This window comes from Oncorhynchus gorbuscha, linkage group LG23 (genome assembly GCF_021184085.1).
Source record: "Oncorhynchus gorbuscha isolate QuinsamMale2020 ecotype Even-year linkage group LG23, OgorEven_v1.0, whole genome shotgun sequence".
Classification (NCBI taxonomy): domain Eukaryota; kingdom Metazoa; phylum Chordata; class Actinopteri; order Salmoniformes; family Salmonidae; genus Oncorhynchus; species Oncorhynchus gorbuscha.
This window is the reverse complement of record NC_060195.1, coordinates 52,545,495-52,568,757: the sequence shown is the minus strand read 5'-3', so window position 1 is coordinate 52,568,757 and position 23,263 is coordinate 52,545,495. Positions and strand designations below refer to the sequence as shown.

At 42.8% G+C, this 23,263-nt stretch overlaps 1 protein-coding gene across 1 annotated transcript in view; it reads left to right on the top strand.

Moving 5' to 3' along the window:
* The window catches only part of LOC124011360 (intersectin-1-like), a 65,282-nt gene extending 43,388 nt beyond the window's left edge, over positions 1 to 21,894 (top strand). The window contains 19 exon segments of the mRNA XM_046324658.1: positions 162 to 327; positions 719 to 924; positions 1,512 to 1,594; positions 2,064 to 2,230; positions 2,703 to 2,798; positions 2,801 to 2,920; positions 3,258 to 3,456; positions 4,143 to 4,337; positions 7,990 to 8,111; positions 8,255 to 8,361; positions 8,611 to 8,794; positions 12,375 to 12,473; positions 13,063 to 13,230; positions 13,456 to 13,668; positions 16,417 to 16,538; positions 16,655 to 16,737; positions 17,633 to 17,716; positions 18,674 to 18,847; positions 19,310 to 21,894. Of these exon segments, the coding sequence (XP_046180614.1) occupies positions 162 to 327; positions 719 to 924; positions 1,512 to 1,594; positions 2,064 to 2,230; positions 2,703 to 2,798; positions 2,801 to 2,920; positions 3,258 to 3,456; positions 4,143 to 4,337; positions 7,990 to 8,111; positions 8,255 to 8,361; positions 8,611 to 8,794; positions 12,375 to 12,473; positions 13,063 to 13,230; positions 13,456 to 13,668; positions 16,417 to 16,538; positions 16,655 to 16,737; positions 17,633 to 17,716; positions 18,674 to 18,847; positions 19,310 to 19,458 (2,737 nt within the window). The 3' untranslated portion in view covers positions 19,459 to 21,894.
* Positions 21,895 to 23,263: the final 1,369 nt, after the last annotated feature.

The following is a 23,263-nucleotide window of genomic DNA, read 5'->3' as shown; positions in this document are numbered from 1 at the left end:
TGAGTGACAGCTCCAACCCTTCCTCTCACACAGCACTCAATACAATATAATGCAATATAATACAATCCAAGTGTTTTTCAGTCATAGTCTTACATACACCAAGTTATTAATTGAAGAGAAATCAGAGTTTGAGTTGGTAAACTGTGTTCCTCTCTGCTCAGATGGCCGTCCACCAGCTCTGTGGAGAAGACTGAGACTGGGGAGGGCTGGGACGCTTGGCCCACCCAACCGTCTCTCTCTGTGCCCAGTGGGGGCCAGCTGCGCCAGCGCTCTGCCTTCACCCCCGCCACTCTCACTGGCTCCTCTCCATCTCCCGTCCTGGGACAGGTACAGTTGTTTTTAGAATATATATTTATTTATATTTAAACAGGGAGTCACAATGAGACCCAGGTCTCTTTTACAAATGAGCCCTGCAACATACAAAAATGCACATTAAATACAAAGTACACATATCAGTCTTATAGATGGTAATAATAATACATTTCATTGTAACACTCAGTTTAGACCACACTGAGGAGCACAGGAACATGTCATCTAGGTCCTAGCAGGAGAATGATATTGATTCTACCAGAAAGAGTGCGGTGGCACTGTCAGATGAATGAAGAGCAGGACTTATAAACAGCACATAGAGATTCTATAATACATTTCTTCTCTTCCTATTTCTCCCACTCCTCCTCTCCCACTCCCCATTTTTTTCTCTCCTTTCTTTCCCTCTCAGGGGGAGAAGGTGGAGGGTTTGCAGGCTCAGGCTCTGTACCCGTGGCGGGCCAAGAAAGACAACCACCTCAACTTCAACAAGAGCGACGTGATCACAGTGCTGGAGCAGCAGGACATGTGGTGGTTCGGCGAGGTGCAGGGCCAGCGGGGCTGGTTCCCCAAGTCCTACGTCAAGCTCATCTCGGGCCCCGTACGCAAGTCCATGAGGTGAGGAGGATGAAACTGTCCCTCCCCCATAGTCACATTTATCAATAATATATTTTTATGTAACTGTTACTGGAGTATTATTATTAACCCAAACAATTATTTCTAGTCATGTGTTTTAATTGGACCCTTATCAACTAGGAAAGATGCTTTTGCGAGGGTGACCTGTTGTGCAGGATAACTGCAGCAGGGCTGCTCAACAATCTTCCTCGACATCTAGCGTCCTGAGGGTTTTCAGTCCACCTCTAAACTAGCATACCAGATTCTGCTAGTTAAGGTCTTGTTGTGCAACTAGTAAGTAGAATCAGGTATGTAAAATTAGGGTTGGACTACAAGACGGTAGATCTCCAGGAAGAGGGTTGGGCAGCCCTGGACTACAGACTTCAGCCAACTTCCAAGTAAATCCCAACTTGATTTTGTCAACATGGTTGCCATGGAATGATGTGACATCATTATGATTTTTTTTATTGAATCTTCAATGGCCAAGTTCTCTGTTGTGCATGGCTTTAGTCCCTCCCCATCTAGAGTTATTGTTATATTAGCCACCGGCTTGGCTCTCTGAGTGAATGTTTGCCCTCTCTCTGGTGCAGCATTGAGTCTGGCTCGTCCGACAGCCCGCCCACCATGAAGAGACCCACCCCGTCCCCTACCAAGACCATGGACCCAGGAGAAGGTGGGTGATGGACCTAGACACACACAGAGCCCAGTATAGAGTTGGAATCCATTGCGGTGAAACTGCCACGTCCATTTGCAATATTACAAAAACAAATAAATTACTTCAAACAATGAGCACTGTTGTTTTTTTCTCTGACATCATTGCACATGCGATAGAACAGCAGAGTATGTACTACGATTGTTTGTTTTTTAACATGACGCTGGATGCTCATGTCCTTTTTGATAAGCAAAACAAAAACAATAACAAATGCGCCTGGGGAAACCCGTGGCACCGTTTCACCTATCGCGGATCTCGGCTTTAAAATACTCTCTCAGACTATGTTCCACACCATACATACAAAATAACTTACACCAGAGTTTATCATGGAACACAGCATGTTCCAGTTACTCTACCCATTTAGATTAAATCCTGTGTAAAGAAAAGTGTATGAACAGACCCTGTAGCTCAGACATGTTGTGTTTCCCAGAATTCATAGCCATGTACACCTACGAAAGCAACGAGCAGGGCGACCTGACCTTCCAGCAGGGCGACGTCATCGTGGTCACCAAGAAGGAGGGCGACTGGTGGACGGGCGTGGTCTCGGGCAAGACGGGTGTATTCCCTTCCAACTACGTCAAACCCAAGGACTCTGAGGTAACTTCTAGGAAACACTCCTCGCTCACACGCTTTGTCAAGTCGTTGTGTGGCGATTCAGAAACTCTGCGATGCAGTCCTCTTGTGACCGGTGTTCCCTCCAGACCATTTCCGGAGACCTTCTCCCTTATCTCACCTCGCTCATCAACTCATCCCTGTTTGATCAGCTCTCCCAGTAAAACCAAAGCTCCTTTAAAAATAAATACAAATATTTGAGTTTTCTTTTTTAGGTTACAGACATAAACAACAGTAGGACAATAAATGATTTTGCCGCATGTTAATACGTACACATATAAAAAATATACTTTACACGTTCCATTGCTCTCCTAACATTAGCGAACGTTCACGTTGAACATAAAACAAATAGAGTATGCTAGTTGGCCAACATTAGCTAACGTTTCACGAACTGCATGCCTTGTATAACACACCTCTGTGCTTCCAGTAAAACCAGAGCTCTCGGTCTTCCCTCTAGGGACTGGGAGCCGCAGGGAAGACGGGAAGCCTGGGACTGTCCCACTGGATGTCAAGAATGCCCGAGATAGCCCAGGTCATCGCCCCATTGCTCTCCTATACACGGCCAAATAGAGTATGCGGGGCCTAACGTTTCACGAGCAGCTCACCCTGGCGCCCGGCCAGCTCATCCTCATCAGGAAGAAGAACCCGGGGGGCTGGTGGGAAGGGGAGCTGCAGGTTGGAGGACCATCTCTCAACACTACTCACCACAAACAAACCCCACACAACACTTACTTGAGACGTCATAGCAGATGTTTTAAATGCTAAGTTGTGTTCATATGTAGACATAGATGTGCCAATAATTGTCTTAATATATATAATACTAATATACAAGGTGATATGGTAATTTATACATAGACAGTGATGTAGAAATTACAATACAGTAATGTAGATTCATTGTCATCCATTCATTTGCTTTAAACACTAGTGAAAGGGACTATGTTTCTTACTGTTAAAATGATCTTGCTCTGCCCTTGTGGCCTCTCCATACTCAAAAGTCCTCTCATTGGTCCAGGCCCGGGGAAAGAAGCGGCAGATTGGCTGGTTCCCAGCCAACTACGTGAAGCTCCTGAGCCCCAGCACCAGTAAGACCACGCCCACAGAACCCACACCCCCCAAGCTGCCAATGCCCAGTGCAGGTAGGGGCCAGGAGCAGGGACCTGACGGGGGCCCGCCGGGGCCTTGGGGCCCCTCCTTGACTCAACATATGACTGGTACTAACACTGTGTTTGTACAGACATTCTCTGTACTTTCATGTTATATTAGCATCCTTGATAATATCATTATTTCCTGTCATAATATTCTTTCATGTTATAGGAACATTCTTTACAATAACATTCTTTATAATAACATTATTTTCTGTTGAAATAATAACATCCTTGTAATTAAATTATTTTCTGTTATAGTAACTTTCTTTACAATAACATTGTCATTATTAGTAACAAAGGACTGTGTTGTGAAGAAGGCCTGTTAGTACCTTTTTTAAGGTCCTGTCCAGGAGTAAGTCCTAGCCCCTACACCCCTAGTCTCCTGTGTAGATCTGAGGGGATTGGATAGGTATAATTCATTTGGTAGTAACGCGACCTTGCCCTCTGATAAGCTATATGTAGACTTTTCTCCATAGTAGCCTATATAATACACATCCAATCCTCTCAGATCCTAAACAAGAGTTTTGTGCTTTGTTCGACATTGTCGACTGGTTTGATCTACGAATCGCCTTGTTTGCATCATTGATGTTGAATATTTATTAGATCAATCAGTCGGTAACAATTTACCCACAATGCCTCACAGATTTGATCAAACACTGCCTTTAGTCCCTTTTTTTTGTGGACTGGGCCTAAGTCTATTTATTGTATGGCCGTCTGACTGACCCTTCACTTGTATGTGTGTGTGTCTCCAGCAGTGTGTCAGGTGATTGGCATGTACGACTACATGGCGCAGAATGATGACGAGCTGCCCTTTGGGAAGGGCCAGATCATCAACGTGCTGAGCAGGGAGGACCCTGATTGGTGGAAAGGCGAGCTGAATGGTTCCGTGGGCCTCTTCCCCTCCAACTACGTCAAACTGACCACCGACACAGACCCCAGCCAACAATGTGAGTGCACACACTACTACTAAAGTCGTCCTCTCACAGTCACACCCAGCAGTTTGAGTACATACTGCACCCTTCTCTCTCTCTCACACACACACACACACTCACACACACACAGTCACATACTCACACACCAACATGGGTCATAACGAGTACTGTGATTACATTCCTTCCTCTCTCTTCCACACACACACACACTGATGTGGACTCCTGCTTTGTATAGACGTGACCGTCTTGTATCCTCTCACTCTTTTCGATACCCAATTCATTTAAACTAAAACCCTCGGAAATCTCTGGAATCTAATCAAATGAGACAGTGTTTAACAAGGGTACAATCTGTAGGCAACTGATCATACTGATACCTATGGGCCCCCTCTTTGAAGACCTTTCAGATCATGTATCATCCTCGGTTGAATAGAGGTGTGTGTGTGTGTGTGTGTGTGTGTGTGTGTGTGTGTGTGTGTGTGTGTGTGTGTGTGTGTGTGTGTGTGTGTGTGTGTGTGTGTGTGTGTGTGTGTGTGTGTGTGTGTGTGTGTGTGTGTGTGTGTGTGTGTGTGTGTGTGTGTGTGTGTGTGTGTGTGTGTGTGTGTGTGTGTGTGTGTACAGTCCCTCCTCACTAACATCTCCCTCAATGTCCTGTAGTCGCCCCCTCCACATCCCTCATGCATACCATGGTTAGACTTCACCTCATCTGTTATGCTGCACGCTGTGTGTCGTCTCGTGAACTCGTCCGCCACCGACGTCCATTTAGTTCTGCACGCTCGTGTATTTGCATATTTTTCTTTCTTTTGTTGTTGTCTTGTTGGTTTGTTTCCTTTTTTGGTTTGCGTTTTTTGCTTATGTGCTGTGTTCTCCTCCTCTTTCTAGGACTCATATGTTGCCCATTCCCACTCAGCCTTGAAAGTCCTCAAAGAGACCCACTATCCCCTAAACACTGCCCCCGCGGGATGATGGGAGATGCAGCCACCCCGATCATGTGACTGCCACATGATTACCACCTGGCCTTGTGGGCTAGAAGAGTCAAGCTGCAGAGAGCAGGCCGTTACCTCCTTATATTCGAACTGTTAGACGCACTCGCCAAAATTGCCAAGCAGCTTCCTTATCATACACCGCTTTTTTTTTTTTTTTTACAATTTACTTAAACAAATTAAACATTTAATATTAATTAAAACATTTCAATGTTTTTTTTTAGGAAATTGAAAAAAATAACTACTTGAAGTGATCATATGAATGGGAGACTGGATAGTGGGTCCTTTTGTGGCTTTCTGTGAACTTAGATTCCTTTGTAGATTTAGTCATTCTGCTTTTTTTCCATCACAGCACTACGGATTTGATCGGACAGTTTTTAAAATTTTATTTTTACTAATGAGTCAAATGGCTTCCATTTGACGTTAAGCTTCTCCCTCCCTTACTAACCCCTCCCCCATCCGACCCACAGCTCCACAGAAAGACCCACTATTCATGACACACCGCATCAGACGGGCTGCCAAAACAACCAGGGCCTGGCCCGAAAGACTACCCCAAGCCCCTTCCCCGTACCCCTTCAGTTTGCAGATCTGAAGGAAACGGGATAGGTGTAACCATATTGCTTACATCTTACAGATCTGGACAAACCAGAGGGTTAGGGGATTGGGTGGATGGTTGGTTGTCCGACTGGGCCTGGGATTGGTTCATCATGAGCAACCTGACTAATGGACTAGTCTAGGGGTTCAAAGGTCACGTTATAGGATGGAGGGAGAGATTATTACATTTACTATAGTGTACATCCAGACCACCCCTGCCCCAAAGCCAGCTCATACAGTGGACAGAGAAGCTGTCTGTCAAACCTATGGGTGGGACTGAACCTCTCCATTTATCCACTCACATCTAGCTGTTTTTTATATTCATACCAAACATTCTTTGGATGAATCGTGTTGTTTGGAGGTGCTGGGGTGTTTACTTTGTGCTGTAGCATTTTGTGAAACGAGGTTATGATTGATGCAAACCAAATATTGCACAGCCACCACAAATGGAGAGGGGAAGGTACACACACACACACACAGTATGCACAGACTTGGACTTGTGTGATTTGAATGGACACACAAAGTAAGTAAATTCTTGTCTCCTCAGAACTATGTATTAGTCACAGAGTAGATGGGTTGTTTTGTATTCATGAGTTTCCTCAGTTTGTTTACATGTTTTCTCCTAGATCTATGTCAATTGAAGTCTATGTCCCCAGTCACTATACCACGACAGTCTATTTTTTATAAATGAATGCAATTATAATGCATAGTGTTTTAAATATATATGGTTATGTAGTATTGTCATGTTTTCCCCTTCCCTCCTGAAGTTGTTCTTTTTACCAGTTTATGCAGTTGCCATTTGTAAAAAAAAATCTGAAGCAACATGTCCATTTAGTTTGACCTTTTACTCTGTTATTTTGTCAAGAAAATCCCATTGAAAAGAACTGTGATTCAGCTGAATATGAACATACTAAATATGAAAATAATACCCTCCTGATAATACCTTTTTAACAATGTTTACATATGAAAACTAAGACTATGGTATTTTTTTTGTAGTCAATGTTAGTGGGATACGAAGTTCTAAGGCTATATAGCTATGGCCTTAATCTATTATTCTCAAACAAAAGAAAAAGCATGGCATCATCCATTCAAAGCAATATACACACACAGTAGTATTGTACTGGTACCATATCAATTTTGTTTGCATTTGTCACACAACAGTATTGTAATTTTATTGTTATTCTAAAACACAAAGATGGAATTCCTGTATGCCGCCTTTTTTTATATAACCGTTTGGTTCCTATTGGTTCCACTATGTGACAGTATTGGTGTTTGCTGCTTTATGATTGGTTTGTTGGACTTTCCAATGTGTCTTTTGAGACCCATCAGTTTCAAGGAGGTTTGTACTCCGTTACTGACTCGGGTTTGAGAAGCACAACAAAAATTCTGACTACTCATACAGTATATTCAATACTCTATCGACTATAAACTGAATTGCTTCTGGTCTGTTATGGAATCAACAACAAATCCAAAATGTAATCGTTGCACTTGGATTCCTGAAGCATTTTCTCAGAAATGAATGTATAAATTGAAAAATGTATACAAACAAGTCAGCTTTAATAAAAAGTGTCATGCCGTCTTTAATATAGAAAATGACGTGTATAATGATTAAAAAGCTCAATGGCAACAGTGGACTTGTGTGTTTTTATTTACTGATTTTAAAAACCAAAGGGTTTGTTTACTTGAGACCTACCACCATTTTTTTCCAAAGCATGTTTGCTTGTAAGACATTTATTTTATATTTTATTTTAATTCCTTTTGTAGACCACTTTGGAAAAATTACAAGGGTCTAAAGAATTATGCATTCCTTTTCTTTTTTTTGTACGATGTTAGGCTGGCTTTTTAGGGGAAGACCCTTTTACCCTACACCTTGTAAATTTATTTCTTTATACATTTTGTTTATTCCAATGACTTGTTCAGGTGTCAAGTGTCTACGTGCCTTGAACTTTCAAGACGGAAAGTCCAAAGTGCCAGCCATTGGCTTTCTATGGAAGTTTGTTTGAGAGATGGGACATTGAGATTGTGTTCTGATTGGCTGTTTAGTATTTGAGTGACAGAGGGGAGCTGATCGAAGCTGTTGTCCTGTTCCACAGGGTGCGCTGACCTGCACCTGCTGGACATGCTGACACCCGTTGAGAGGAAGAGACAGGGCTACACGCACGAGCTCATCGTCACCGAGGAGAACTATGTCAATGACCTGCAGCTCGTCACCGAGGTAGCCACACTACATACATACATTCACTCCATGGTAACATGATCACACATGCAGTCCAAGCATACACTCTCTGCCATATCTGCATTACATGCAAATGTTACTGGAACGTTTGTGTTAACATTGCGTCAACGCTTCCTCGCCAGGTCTTTCAGAAGCCTCTGCTGGAGTCGGAGCTGCTGACAGAGAAAGAGGTGGCCATGATCTTTGTCAACTGGAAGGAGCTCATCATGTGTAACATCAAGCTGCTCAAGTACGCCCCCTAGCTACCTTTGGTCCTGTTGTCATAACTATAGTTTAACTGGCTGTATGGTGGATAGCAGCTGATTTTTTTTAAAGGGGCAATCTGGGATTGGTACATTGTACACATTTTAAAGTAATGACATATTGCCATTGATTCTTGTAAACAAACACGGTACAGCTTCAGAACATGGTTAAAACTATAACCAGACTCAATTGTCCCATTCTCTTCTGCCCCCTTCCTCCGGTTCCCCATCACCAGAGCTCTGAGGGTTAGGAAGAAGATGTCGGGCGAGCGGATGCCGGTGAAGATGATTGGAGACATTCTGACAGCCCAGCTGCCCCACATGCAGCCCTACATCCGCTTCTGCAGCTGCCAGCTCAACGGGGCCACGCTCATCCAGCAGAAGACCGACGAGGTGCCTGAGTTCAAGGACTTTGTCAAGGTAATGGAGAAAGGCCGCAAAGAACGTGTTGCATGTGTCACTATCCCAAATGGCATCATATTCCCTATATAGTGCACAACTTTTGACCAGAGCCCTATGTTTGACTATTTTGTATTGAACTCCTATTGGCCTTGAGTGTCTGAATGTCTTGTGCTCATTCAGTTCATGCACCTTGTTTGGTTGGCTGTGAATAGCCTTGATCTCAGCCGTACTTGGTTTCTTTGTGTGAAGAACACAGCAAGACTAGACTGAGATACTAGCGTCAGTATACTTTCTTATTTGAGGATAACGGAGCCACAGCACTAGGCTGGGACTGATCCAATGTGATTCATATATATATATACATTATATATATATATATATATATATATATATATATATATATATATATACACTGCTCAAAAAAATAAAGGGAACACTTAAACAACACAATGTAACTCCAAGTCAATCACACTTCTGTGAAATCAAACTGTTCACTTAGGAAGCAACACTGATTGACAATAAATTTAACATGCTGTTGTGCAAATGGAATAGACAACAGGTGGAAATTATAGGCAATTAGCAAGACACCCCCAATAAAGGAGTGGTTCTGCAGGTGATAATCACAGACCACTTCTCAGTTCCTATGCTTCCTGGCTGATGTTTTCGTCACTTTTGAATGCTGGCGGCGCTTTCACTCTAGTGGTAGCATGAGACTGAGTCTACAACCCACACAAGTGGCTCAGGTAGTGCAGCTCATCCAGGATGGAACCTCAATGCGAGCTGTGGCAAGAAGGTTTGCTGTGTGTCAGCGTAGTGTCCAGAGCATGGAGGCGCTACCAGGAGACAGGCCAGTACATTAGGAGACGTGGAGGAGGCCGTAGGAGGGCAACAACCCAGCAGCAGGACCGCTACCTCCTTTGTGAAAGGAGGAGCAGGAGGAGCACTGCCAGAGCCCTGCAAAATGACCTCCAGCAGGCCACAAATGTGCATGTGTCTGCTAAAACGGTCAGAAACAGACTCCATGAGGGTGGTATGAGGGCCCGACGTCCACAGGTGGGGGTTGTGCTTTACAGCCCAACAACGTGCAGGACGTTTGGCATTTGCCAGAGAACACCAAGATTGGCAAATTAGCCACTGGCGCCATGTGCTCTTCACAGATGAAAACAGGTTCACACTGAGCACATGTGACAGATGTGACAGTCTGGAGACGCCGTGGAGGTAGCCAGAGGTAGCCTGACTGCCATGAAGTACCAAGATGAGATCCTCAGACCCCTTGTGAGACCATATGCTGGTGCGGTTGGCCCTGGGTTCCTCCTAATGCAAGACAATGCTAGACCTCATGTGGCTGGAGTGTGTCAGCAGTTCCTGCAAGAGGAAGGCATTGATACTATGGACTGGCCCGCCCGTTCCCCAGACCTGAATCCAATCGAGCACATATGGGACATCATGTCTCGCTCCATCCACCAACACCACGTTGCACCACAGACTTTCCAGGAGTTGGCGGATGCTTTAGTCCAGGTCTGGGAGGAGTTCCCTCAGGAGACCATCCGCCACCTCATCAGGAGCATGCCCAGGCGTTTTAGGGAGGTCAAACAGGCACGTGGAGGCCACACACACTACGGAGCCTCATTTTGACTTCTTTTAAGGACATTACATCAACGTTGGATGAGCCTGTAGTGCGGTTTTCCACTTTAATTTTGAGTGTGACTCCAAATCCAGACCTCCATGGGTTGATAAATTTGATTTCCATTGATAATTTGTGTGTGATTTTGTTGTCAGCATATTCAATTATGTAAAGAACATAGTATTTAAAAATATTTCATTCATTCAGATCTAGGATGTGTTATTTTAGTGTTCCCTTTATTTTTTTTGAGCTGTGTGTGTGTGTGTGTGTGTGTGTGTGTGTGTGTGTGTGTGTGTGTGTGTGTGTGTGTGTGTGTGTGTGTGTGTGTGTGTGTGTGTGTGTGTGTGTGTGTGTGTGTGTGTGTGTGTGTGTGTGTGTGTGTGTGTGTGTACATATATATATTATTTTTTTGTGTTTTTTTTTTACATACATACATACATACATACATACATACATACATACATACATACATACATACATACATGCAAAACAAAATCCAATTGTAGGATTTTTAATGAATGTATTTGCAAATTATGGTGGAAAATAAGTATTTGGTCAATAAACTTTTGTTATCTCAATACTTTGTTATATACCCTTTGTGGGGAATGACAGAAGTCAAACGTTTTATGTAAGTCTTCACAAGGTTTTCACACACTGTTGCTGGTATTTTGGCCCATTCCTCCATGCAGATCTCCTCTAGAGCAGTGATGTTTTGGGGCTGTTGCTGGGCAACACGGACTTTCAACTCCCTCCAAAGATGTTCTTTGGGGTTGAGATCTGGAGACTGGCTAGGCCACTCCAGGACCTTGAAATGCTTCTTACGAAGTCACTCCTTCATTGCCCGGGTGGTGTGTTTGGGATCATTGTCATGCTGAAAGACCCGGCCATGTTTCATCTTCAATGCCCTTGCTGATGGAAGGAGGTTTTCACTCATAAATCTCATGATACATGGCCCCATTCATTCTTTCCTTTACACGGATCAGTCGTCCTGGTCCCTTTGCAGAAAAACAGCCCCAAAGCATGACGTTTCCATCCCCATGCTTCACAGTAGGTATGATGTTCTTTGGATGCAACTCAGCATTCGTTGTCCTCCAAACACGACGAGTTGAGTTTTTACCAAAAAGTGATATTTTGGTTTCATCTGACCATATGACATTCTCCCAATCTTCTTCTGGATCATCCAAATGCTCTCTAGCAAACTTCAGACGGGCCTGGACATGTACTGGCTTAAGCAGGGGGACACGTCTGGCACTGCAGGATTTGAGTCGGCGTAGTGTGTTAGTGATGGTAGGCTTTGTTACTTTGGTCTCAGCTCTCTGCAGGTTATTCACTCTTGTGATCATTTTGACCCCCCGGGGTGAGATCTTGCGTGGAGCCCCAGATCGAGGGATATTATCAGTGGTCTTGTATGTCTTCCATTTCCTAATAATTGCTCCCACAGTTGATTTCTTCAAACCAAGCTGCTTACCTATTGCAGATTCAGTCTTCCCAGCCTGGTGCAGGTCTACAATTTAGTTTCTGGTGTCCTTTGACAGCTATTTGGTCTTGGTCATAGTGGAGTTTGGAGTGTGACGGTTTGAGGTTGTGGACAGGGGTCTTTTAAACTGAAACAAGTTTAAACAGGTGCCATTAATACAGGTAACGAGTGGAGGACAGAGAAGCCTCTTAAAGAAGAAGCTACAGGTCTGTGAGAGCCAGAAATCTTGCTTGTTTGTAGGTGACCAAATACTTATTTTCCACCATAATTTGCTAATTAATTAATTAAAAATCCTACGTGATTGTCTGGATTTTTTTTCTCATTTTGTCTGTCATAGTTGAAGTGTACCTATGATGAAAATTACAGGCCTCATCTTTTTAAGTGGGAGAACTTGCACAATTGGTGGCTGACTAAATACTTTTTTGCCCCACTGTATATGAGTGTTATTAGGTTCTATGCTGATATCTGATGGTGATAATATTTCCTCTCCCCTACAGAGACTGGCCATGGATCCAGGTTGTAAGGGAATGCCCCTCTCCAGCTTCCTCCTCAAACCAATGCAAAGGGTGACGCGCTACCCCCTCATCATCAAAAATGTATGTACACACACATTCTCTCACACACACTCTTCCCACCATCCGAATAAAGTGTATGTGATCGAGAAGCCTGACCACAGCCCCTGAAGCTAAACAGGGTTGGTCCTGGTCGGTCCCTGGATGTTAGACCATATGCTGCTGGAAATGGTGTTGGAGGGCCAGTAGGAGGCACTCTTTCCTCTGGTCTAAAAAAATATATTCCAATGCCCCAGGGCGGTGATTGGGGACATTGCCCTGTGTAGGGTGCTGTCTTTGGATAGGATGTTAAACGCCTGTCCTGACTCTCTGTGGTCACTAAAGATCCCATGGCATTTATCGTAATCCCGTGTTAATCCCGGTGTCCTGGCTAAATTCCCAATCTGGCCCTCATAATGTTATGGCCACCTAATCATACCCAGCTTCCAATTGGCTCATTCATCCCCCCTCTCCCCTGTAACTATTCCCCAGGTTGTTGCTGTAAATGAGAATGTGTCCTCAGTAGACCTACCTGGTAAAAATAAGGGTTAAAGAAAATAAATAAAAGATTTAACTGATGCATACACACACACACTGGAATTGACTGTCTGTAACTATGTGTGATGCGGCGCAGATCCTAGAGAATACTCCGGAGGCTCACCCGGACCATAGCCATCTGAAGCAGGCTCTGGAGAAGGCTGAGGAGCTGTGTTCCCAGGTCAACGAGGGCGTCAGGGAGAAGGAGAACTCTGACCGGCTAGAGTGGATCCAGGCCCACATCCAGTGTGAGGGGCTGTCTGAGGTAATACACACAGACACGGACACACACAAACACACACAACACAAATCATTGTAAAATAATATTATTTTTTAAAACTGACTTGCCTGGTAAAATAAAGGTGAAATAAAACACAATGAAAAGCACAGGAACATGTACTTGATTCCACAAAATTACACACAATTGGCACAATTCCACACCGTGAACAGACTCACTCCCAACTCACTCACTTGGCACTTTTTTTTTAAGCAACTCGTGTTTAACTCCGTGACCAACTGCCTGGGCCCGCGCAAGTTCCTGCACAGCGGCAAACTCTATAAGGCCAAGAGCAACAAGGAGCTGTATGGCTTTCTATTCAACGACTTCCTCCTGCTGACTCAGATCATCAAGCCCCTGGGCTTCTCGGGCTGCGACAAGGTGTTCAGTGCCAAGTCCCACCTGCAGTACCGCATGTACAAGACCGTAAGTACTCCCCTCTCGCCAACGTACGCATTGTCCGCATCCCAAATTGCACCCTATAGAGAAGCAATTCTCAACATGTGGGTCGTGAACCAAATTTGGATCGTGTGAGGTTTTTGAGTGTGTCATGGGTGTCTGAGTACAAAAAATGTTATATATATACACTGCTTAAAAAATAAAGGGAACACTAAAATAACACATCCTAGATCTGAATAGATTAAATATTCTTATTAAATACTTTTTTCTTTACATAGTTGAATGTGCTGACAACAAAATCACACAACAATTATCAATGGAAATCAAATTTATCAACCCATGGCGGTCTGGATTTGGAGTCACACTCAAAATTAAAGTGGAAAACCACACTACAGGCTGATCCAACTTTGATGTAATATCCTTAAAACAAGTCAAAATTAGGCTCAGTAGTGTGTGTGGCCTCCACGTGCCTGTATGACCTCCCTACAACGCCTGGGCATGCTCCTGATAAGGTGGCGGATGGTCTCCTGAGGGGTCTCCTCCCAGACCTGGACTAAAGCATCCGCCAACTCCTGGACAGTCTGTGGTGCAACGTGGCGTTGGTGGATGGAGCGAGACATGATGTCCCAGATGTGTTCAATTGCATTAAGGTCTGGGGAACAGGCGGGCCAGTCCATAGCATCAATGCCTTCCTCTTGCAGGAACTGCTGACACACTCCAGCCACATGAGGTCTAGCATTGTCTTGCATTAGGAGGAACCCAGGGCCAACCGCACCAGCATATGGTCTCACAAGGGGTCTGAGGATCTCATCTTGGTACCTAATGGCAGTCAGGCTACCTCTGGCGAGCACATGGAGGGCTGTGCGGCCCCCCAAAGAAATGCCACCCCACACCATGACTGACCCACCGCCAAATCGGTCATGCTGGAGGATGTTGCAGGCAGCAAAACGTTCTCCACGGCGTCTCCAGACTGTCACGTCTGTCACGTGCTCAGTGTGAACCTGCTTTCGTCTGTGAAGAGCACAGGGCGCCAGTGGCGAATTTGCCAATCTTGGTGTTCTCTGCACGGTGTTGGGCTGTAAGCACAACCCCCACCTGTGGACGTCGGGCCCTCATACCACCCCCGTGGAGTCTGTTTCTGACCGTTGAGCAGACATGCACATTTGTGGCCTGCTGGAGGTCATTTTGTAGGGGTCTGGCAGTGCTCCTCCCGCTCCTCCTTGCACAAAAGCGGAGGTAGCGGTCCTGCTGCTGGGTTGTTGCCCTCCTACGTCCTGCTCCACTTCTCCTGATGTACTGGCCTGTCTCCTGGTAGCGCCTCCATGCTCTGGACACTACGCTGACAGACACAGCAAACCTTCTTGCCACAGCTCGCATTGATGTGCCATCCTGGATGAGCTGCACTACCTGAGCCACTTGTGTGGGTTGTAGACTCAGTCTCATGCTACCACTAGAGTGAAAGCGCCACCAGCATTCAAAAGTGACCAAAACATCAGCCAGGAAGCATAGGAACTGAGAAGTGGTCTGTGGTTATCACCTGCAGAACCACTCCTTTATTGGGGGTGTCTTGCTAATTGCCTATAATTTCCACATGTTGTCTTCCATTTGCACAACAGCATGTGAAATTTATTGTCAATCAGTGTTGCTTCCTAAGTGGACAGTTTGATTTCACAGAAGTGTGATTGACTTGGAGTTACATTGTGTTGTTTAAGTGTTCCCTTTATTTTTTTGAGCAGTGTATATGTAGTCAAGTCTGAAATTAAACAACTCAAACCAGGTAGGTAGGAAGTGTGTAGAAATTATAATTAATTTAAATTGTTCAGAGATGAAATGTAAAAATGTTTCTTCAATCACAGTATTTTCAATATAGAATTATTAGCAACACTATTTTGGATGATTTTGTGTTCTCAAGCCAGTGAGTTTATTAACATTCTTCATCAAGAATATGGGCAAGATTGTATTAATGTTGTTCCCTTTATAGAAAAGTTTGTGGTCGTACGCACATCCTTAAAAACATAGGTGCTGGGCTAATAAAGAATACTAGTATAGAACAAGAAGGCCTGCACACCGTTAAAGCTCCCAATTCACCGCTTTATTGACAACGTTTCCATCTGAAACAGATCTTCGTCAGGTTGTTCCCTTGCCATGTAATTGCTATATTTACTATCAATAAAGCGCATGACTCGAACGTCGCCTCTCCCGAGCCCGTTGGGGAGTTGCAGCGATGAGACAAGATCGTAATTGGATATCATGAAATTGGGGCTAAAATGACAAAAAATGTAATAAAATAATTTAAAAGAAATATTTTCCACATTGTATTTTGGCAACTCCTTTTGGCGATGGATTATTGGGTCGCGACTGAGAGAACCTGCTTCAATTTGGGTTCCAAGGCAAAATCACTTGAGAACCACTGCTAATAGAGAATACCACTTTGGACCACTTTGGGAGGAAGGGGAGATAATTGGGATGTAGCCTTGGTCTTGGACAAATCCCCACATACAGTAGTGTGGCATGTTCAAGACCAGGGCTACATCCCGAATTATCACTCCTTCCTGTACTTTTGTTCACTTCTCTTCACTGATTTGAAAGGAAATGACCTGTATAAGAAATATTGTGGCTATTCCCTCTACCCCAAACCTGCACCAATCTCATGCTTTTAGATTTGTGGGATATAGTAAACGAGTGCACAATTCAGGAACGAGACAAGATGTTATTGCGATGCACCCCAGGAGTTCTGACCTTGTTGTGACCTCGGACCTTTGACCCCCACTACAGCCCATCTTCCTGAATGAGGTGTTGGTGAAGCTGCCAACTGATCCCTCGGGAGACGAGCCCATCTTCCACATCTCACACATCGACAGGGTCTACACCATACGGGCAGAGAGCATCAACGAGAGGTACACACACACAGACGTATGCATGCAGTCACACACACACACATACACACACATACACACACACACTCTCTCTTACGCACACATAGCCAAGGCTTTCTTTTGACCTTGTTGTGCAGGACTGCTTGGGTACAGAAGATCAAAGCAGCTTCGGAGCTCTTCATCGAGACAGAGAAGAAGAAGAGGGAGAAGGCCTACCTGGGTATAATAGTCTCTCTCTGCTCCTCTATAGGTCCACTGTGTCTGGGAGGGACAGCTTTGTCACCTAACCTCCCGGACCAGGGTCTCAAAAGCACTGTTGGTAACACTCTATATGAGTGTCTTATTTAAGTATCTTTGTATTATTACTTGAAGTTACCTCCTTATCGTTGTAACCTTGTATTTGTGCAAGTAACATTTTGATTAAAATGTTGCTACATAGTAGTGTAGGAATTGTGGAGTTGAGCGATTTCTGTGTTATACATGAGGAATAGTGACTATTCCACTTTTAACAAAAATGGCTTAATTTCACTAAGAAGCAAGGAACTGACTAACAATGATTTGGTTTCTAATGTTTGTACAGTGTTAGTACACAGGTATAAGAGCAACTTCATGTAAAGTGTTACCAAACTATCTCTCAATGCAACTGAGTGTTTTCATGCTGGCTTAGTCTCCTCTGACTTTTCTGTGTTTGTGTGTTTGCCTCTGACCATTACGTTTAGGTCTGCCTCTGACCATTACGTTTAGGTCTGCCTCTGACCATTACGTTTAGGTCTGCCTCTGACCATTACATTATTATTATTATATTATTATTATATATTATTATTATATTATTATTATTATATTATTATTATTATTATATTACCATTACGTTTAGGTCTGCCTCTGACCATTACGTTTAGGTCTGCCTCTGACCATTACGTTTAGGTCTGCCTCTGACCATTACATTATTATTATTATATTATTATTATATATTATTATTATATTATTATTATATTATTATTATTATTATTATATTACCATTACGTTTAGGTCTGCCTCTGACCATTACGTTTAGGTCTGCCTCTGACCATTACGTTTAGGTCTGACTATTTACATTTGTGTCTGTCTCGATGCAGTTCGCTCACAGAGGGCCACGGGCATCGGCCGGCTGATGGTAAACATTGTGGAGGGCATCGAGCTGAAACCCTGCCGCTCCCACGGTAAGTCCCGAGAGATGACCCACTGCCACACCCAGAACTTAAGTTGATCTCAACACTGCTCTCTGTGTCTCTGACACGAGAGAGTGACACATACCATCCTTTAATACATGTGTCGATTGCTGTTTAGTACTGTTAGTTTCTTATTTTTCAGAGTAAATAACTCATGGACACTAGAAGCTTTAACCAAGTTGAATCATTCCCAAAGGTTCTGTACAGCTGAAATCAGACAGCAAAACATTTCAGACATCAGTTTATATACATCCTACTTAAGACACTCCTCCTCCTCACAGTTTATGGCTCCACAGGAAAGAAGGTAACCAGATACTAATCCTGATTACTCCCTTAAGGGGAACTGACCTCACCCCTCACCTATTGATCCACAGATATCCATTTGTCTTCCCTATATCAACACATCGCTCTCCTCTCCTTCAAACACATTCCAAAGCCTCCTGTCTTTCTTCAGAGAACCATTAACTTCTAACATAGTTTCGTTTACTACCTCAATGATCAAAGTCTAGCTGATCCCAACAGTACACAGGAGAAGAATGATAGTGTTAAGAGTACATGCAGGGTTTCAAATAGTATTTTGAGCCTGCCTGCCGTGCCAGATGGGTGTGGTTTGCCCTTTTGGGATTATTCCATTGGTTCTATTTCACCAGGCCAGCTTAATCGAGCACAAGTATGTGGAAGATTTAAAATACTCTTTTTTGTGGAGGAATACTCATATTGGTATTCTAAACGTCTATACAACTGACAATCTGTTATTCGGTTGTAAAATTCTGGTAGCTTGAAAATGTTTGTTCCAGAAATCCCAGTTTGAGAATTTAGGAATCAGGAGGGAATAATCATAGAGGGAATCCTCCAACTTGGAATTCTTCAACCGGGATTTCTTTCAAACCAGGGGATTTGGGGAAAGTGAGTGGAATTTCCCAACCCTAAGTTGTGATCTCTTCTCAGGTAAGAGCAACCCGTACTGCGAGGTGACGATGGGTTCCCAGTGCCACATCACCAAGACCCTGCAGGACACTCTCAACCCCAAGTGGAACTCCAACTGTCAGTTCTTCATCAAGGACCTGGAGCAGGACGTGCTGTGTGTCACCGTGTTTGAGAGGGACCAATTCTCTCCTGACGGTGAGGCTGCGCACGCACACACACCCACACACACCAGAATAACACTCTGTTTAAAAAGGCTATGGTGAGACTATGCGAACACGCAAGCTCATACACACACACAAACAGCCTTTTACTGACTAGAGGCCTTTTTGATTCAGTGTGCCGTCATGCGATATATTCTATCCCAGTATAGGGTGTGACACAACCTTATATTGAACCCTCTTTACTTGTATACTCATCATCCCTCTGTCTGTCTGTCTGTCTGTCTGTCTGTCTGTCTGTCTGTCTGTCTGTCTGTCTGTCTGTCTGTCTGTCTGTCTGTCTGTCTGTCTGTCTGTCTGTCTGTCTGTCTGTCTGTCTGTCTGTCTGTCTGTCTGTCTGTCTGTCTGTCTGTCTGTCTGTCTGTCTGTCTGTGTGTCTGTGTGTCTGTCTGTCTGTGTGTCTGTGTGTCTGTCTGTGTGTGTGTGTGTGTGTGTGTAGATTTCCTAGGCAGGACAGAGATCCGTCTGGCGGACATTAAGAAGGACCAGGGCTCCAAAGGGCCTATCACCAAGAGGCTGCTGCTCCACGAGGTGCCCACAGGAGAGATTGTCGTACGACTGGACCTGCAGCTCTTCGAGGAGCCCTAGTCCATCCCAGTTTAACCCAGCCCTGCTCAGCCTAACCCAGCCTAACACCCATACTGTACACTCCCCGTTACCCCTGCCCGAAGTCTCACCAAGCTCTAGTGACATTCCCCAACGGCCCAGCCCGTGTGACTGTGTGAATTCATTTTCTGCAAAAAGGTCTTAAGTGATGTAATTTTTTCATCTTTATGATTTATATCATTATGGTGTATGTATGATATCATGATTCCACTATTATTTGGTTGAACAAAATTATGAAACATTCCGCAGCTAATCTAAAATCTCAAAGGCCATCTTATAACGCAAATGAACCTTTGAGACATGATATACTGTATGTAGAGAAATGTTGGAACAACACATATGATCATTGCTTATGCACTCTATGTCTTAAAGAGCCCACCCTGTGGCATTAACACCTGGTCCGTGTTCATTAGTTAACAAGCGGAAGCAAGAAGACTGACACCGGGCGATACTACCTTGTCCAATAAGAAATGTTAATTTTAATTTTCCGTTGCAAAACACCTTCCGTTGTGTGGCCTAATGAACACCACCCAGATGACCACACTGTTGTTGTGCCATCCCTCTGACGACAGACTGTAACCTCCCATATAACCTTTGACACTGTGTTCATGTTTATTAACAAACCGCTATACGGCTATTATGTCATTGCAGGTCGGACAATTTCAATACCCCTGGTTGTATTAGCTGGAACATCTTAGCTTGTATTTCTTTAATTCAAGCGTTTCAAGTTATTTATTAGTCGGTTTGAGACAAAGGTACAAAAGCAGGTACAGTGCGTACATGAATGTGAAGAGAGAGATACTTTGAGATATACTCTTAAAGGTTTGGTGAGACACTGGAAAAAATGTGTTGGTGAAGGAAAGAACTGTTGTTAATGTTAGTATGCAATGGTATGCTGAGAATGAAAATGAAGCTAATCAGTCATCTTTATACTGTCCACATATTGAGTGTTGTGTTTCAGATTGGAAATTCAAATGAAAGACCCAAAGAAATGTTTGGGTGTATTTGAAACATTACAGAAGTACTGTACGAATGTACACACTAATATATTGTCTATCAAATTGGCTTAGCCCAAAGTATATTGTTGAACGGTTTGAGGGAAATTGAAGAGCAGATTTCCTAAATGATTTCTAAATGAGTGACGATTTCTAGTTACATTTGCAGCGTAGGCCAAGATAAGGAGTACCAATGTACTACAAATCATGTTTTTCGATGGTTGGAAGAATCATAAGGTGATGTCAGGAATGTTTTTGTACTTGTTCCGAAAAATTATGTTATTTTCAACGCATTCATATCTTCACGTTTTGTATGTATATTTTAGTTGTTTTTAATTGTATTTTTTCGGATGCCAAAAAAGCACCGTTTAATATAGAGTGCTATATTTGTGTTGGAAAGCCATTTGTAGGTGTTTTGTTTTGGAGACTGAGGTCAGGCTTTGTTGTGACGGACATATTTGGCCAATGCTGTAACTGTTTGTGAAGAGGTATTTCAGGTTCATTCAATTTGGGTCTCAAATTAATTTATTTCCTTTATAAGAGAACGGGAATTATTATTTTGAGTGTTGTGTGGCACTGTGTTACATATTTATAGAAGCTCAGAAAGACAATTCAGATGAAAGGGGAATATCAGCCTCCAGGTGGTATGAGACCATTTCAATCTTTCATATGGTATTTTATCTGTTATTTCATTCTTTATGATGACCCTCCCATTATCTTGGGTTCTGCATTCGAAATGAGATGTACAAGGACATCCGAAGACAGCAGAGACGACTGACTTCAGTCTGTTAAGTCTGACAATGTTAGCATAACACAGTGGAGGGGTAAAGATCTTCATTTGTGTAATATTAGTTTAATGTATGTTGTTACCAGCTATTTATCCGTGTAGATAATGTACAAATACTAGTGAAATTCCACTGCCGTGTTAGTGCGAGTGGTCAAGGAAAACAGCTTTTGCAGAGCCTGTTCCTTATGTGTAATGTCTAGGAGTGAGAGTGTAAAATTAACTTACTATTCTCGAGTGCTTTGGTTTGTGCTGGGTCTCTCCAAGTTGGAGGACTTAGATTATGACTAGTCATTTCCTTATAGCGTGCAACCTCTCTACCCCTTCCCGGTTACCCCACAGTAGTGCTCTTTTAATGTTCACTCTCAAACCAGTGATGCTCTCGGTTCTTTTTAATGAGCAAAGTCTTAACTGATAAAGTACAGTATGTGAATATGTTGAAATATTTGAAAGGAGTATAAGTAATATATTACAACTACCGTAGAAGAATGTTGATGACAATGTATTGTTATCAATGTATGAGAAGTGTTGTCTTAAATGTTGAAAATAAAATTTGATTGGACCAATGAGTTTATATGTTTGGTTGGTAGCCTTAATTTACAAACATTGTAAATACTTAATAAAATGTATTTTAATGCATTTGGAATTTACCACCATATTACTTTTCCATGATATGCGTCTCGTGGATAGTGTTCACTTCAGTCAGTGCCTGAAACGTTTATACATTGAAAGTATCATTCATGTTAAACCGGACACGACGACGTTTCAATATTGAAACAATGTTGCAAATGCTATTGAAAACCCAAATGCTAGTCTAAAATAAATGGGAGATAGTGTCTAGGTGGATTTCAATTTTAGAAATTGTCTGGCGAGGCTAATGAGACAGTGAGCTGGAACATAGTAAATAGGAACTTCAACGTCCAAGCTTTAGCCGGTGGTAACTTCTGGAACGTTAACCAATCAGCTTCCAGAATTGGACCCATCCAAAGAAACTACTAGGCTAACAACTGTAGCAAACTAGACATCAAGCCAAACGGATTTACACTGAAATATGGTGAAGTACTTGGTAATAAACGGACAACATTGCAAACAGTTATTAGTTTACATTACCACCTTGAATAAGCAATCACGTCCAATTCGTAGGAAGGACGCCTCCATTGTGGTGCGCACAGAATGCCATCTTAATGGAAACAAATTAGAAAACACATTTATTTCCACCCTATTCACTCAGAAGAAATTACCAAAATGTCACACATCAAAACATTCTCAGTTTCAATGTGAAATATATGCTCATTCTACACAAAAACAATACACATTGCAATTTAAACCTCAAACTCCACCAAATCCAGCGAAGTACTGCTGCTCCAAACATTTTTTTGCATAACAAAATTGCACCCTGCTGAAACACCATTTTCAAATTATCAAGGTTACTGTCTCCAATGCCCATGCCAATATATCCTCCAAATACCGTCTTGTTGGGCATTATCATTTAATTCAGAATCGTTCAGCAGCAACATTGCTTTTGATATTGGCTATCTACACTGAACAAAAAAATATAAAAGCAACATGTACCTTGATTTTTTTTAAACTTTAATTTACATAGTAAATCATTTTGAACTAATTGTATATGTCACAACACAACTGATTGGCTCAAACGCATTAAGAAGGAAATAAATTCCACAAATGAACTTTTAACAAGTCACCCCTGTTAATTAAAATGCATTCCAGGTGACTACTTCATGAAGCTGGTTGAGAGAATGCCAAGAGTGTGCAAATCTGTCTTCAAGACAAATGGTGGCTACCATAAAAGAATCTCAATTATAAAATATATTTAGATTTGTTTAAAACTTTTTTTGTTTACTACATGAATCCATATGTGTTATTTTATAGTTGACGTCTTCACTATTATTCTACAATGTAGAAAATAGTCAAAAATAGAGAAAAACTCTGGCATGAATAGATGTGTCCAAACGTTTGACTGGTACTGTATATATATTTTCCACACACA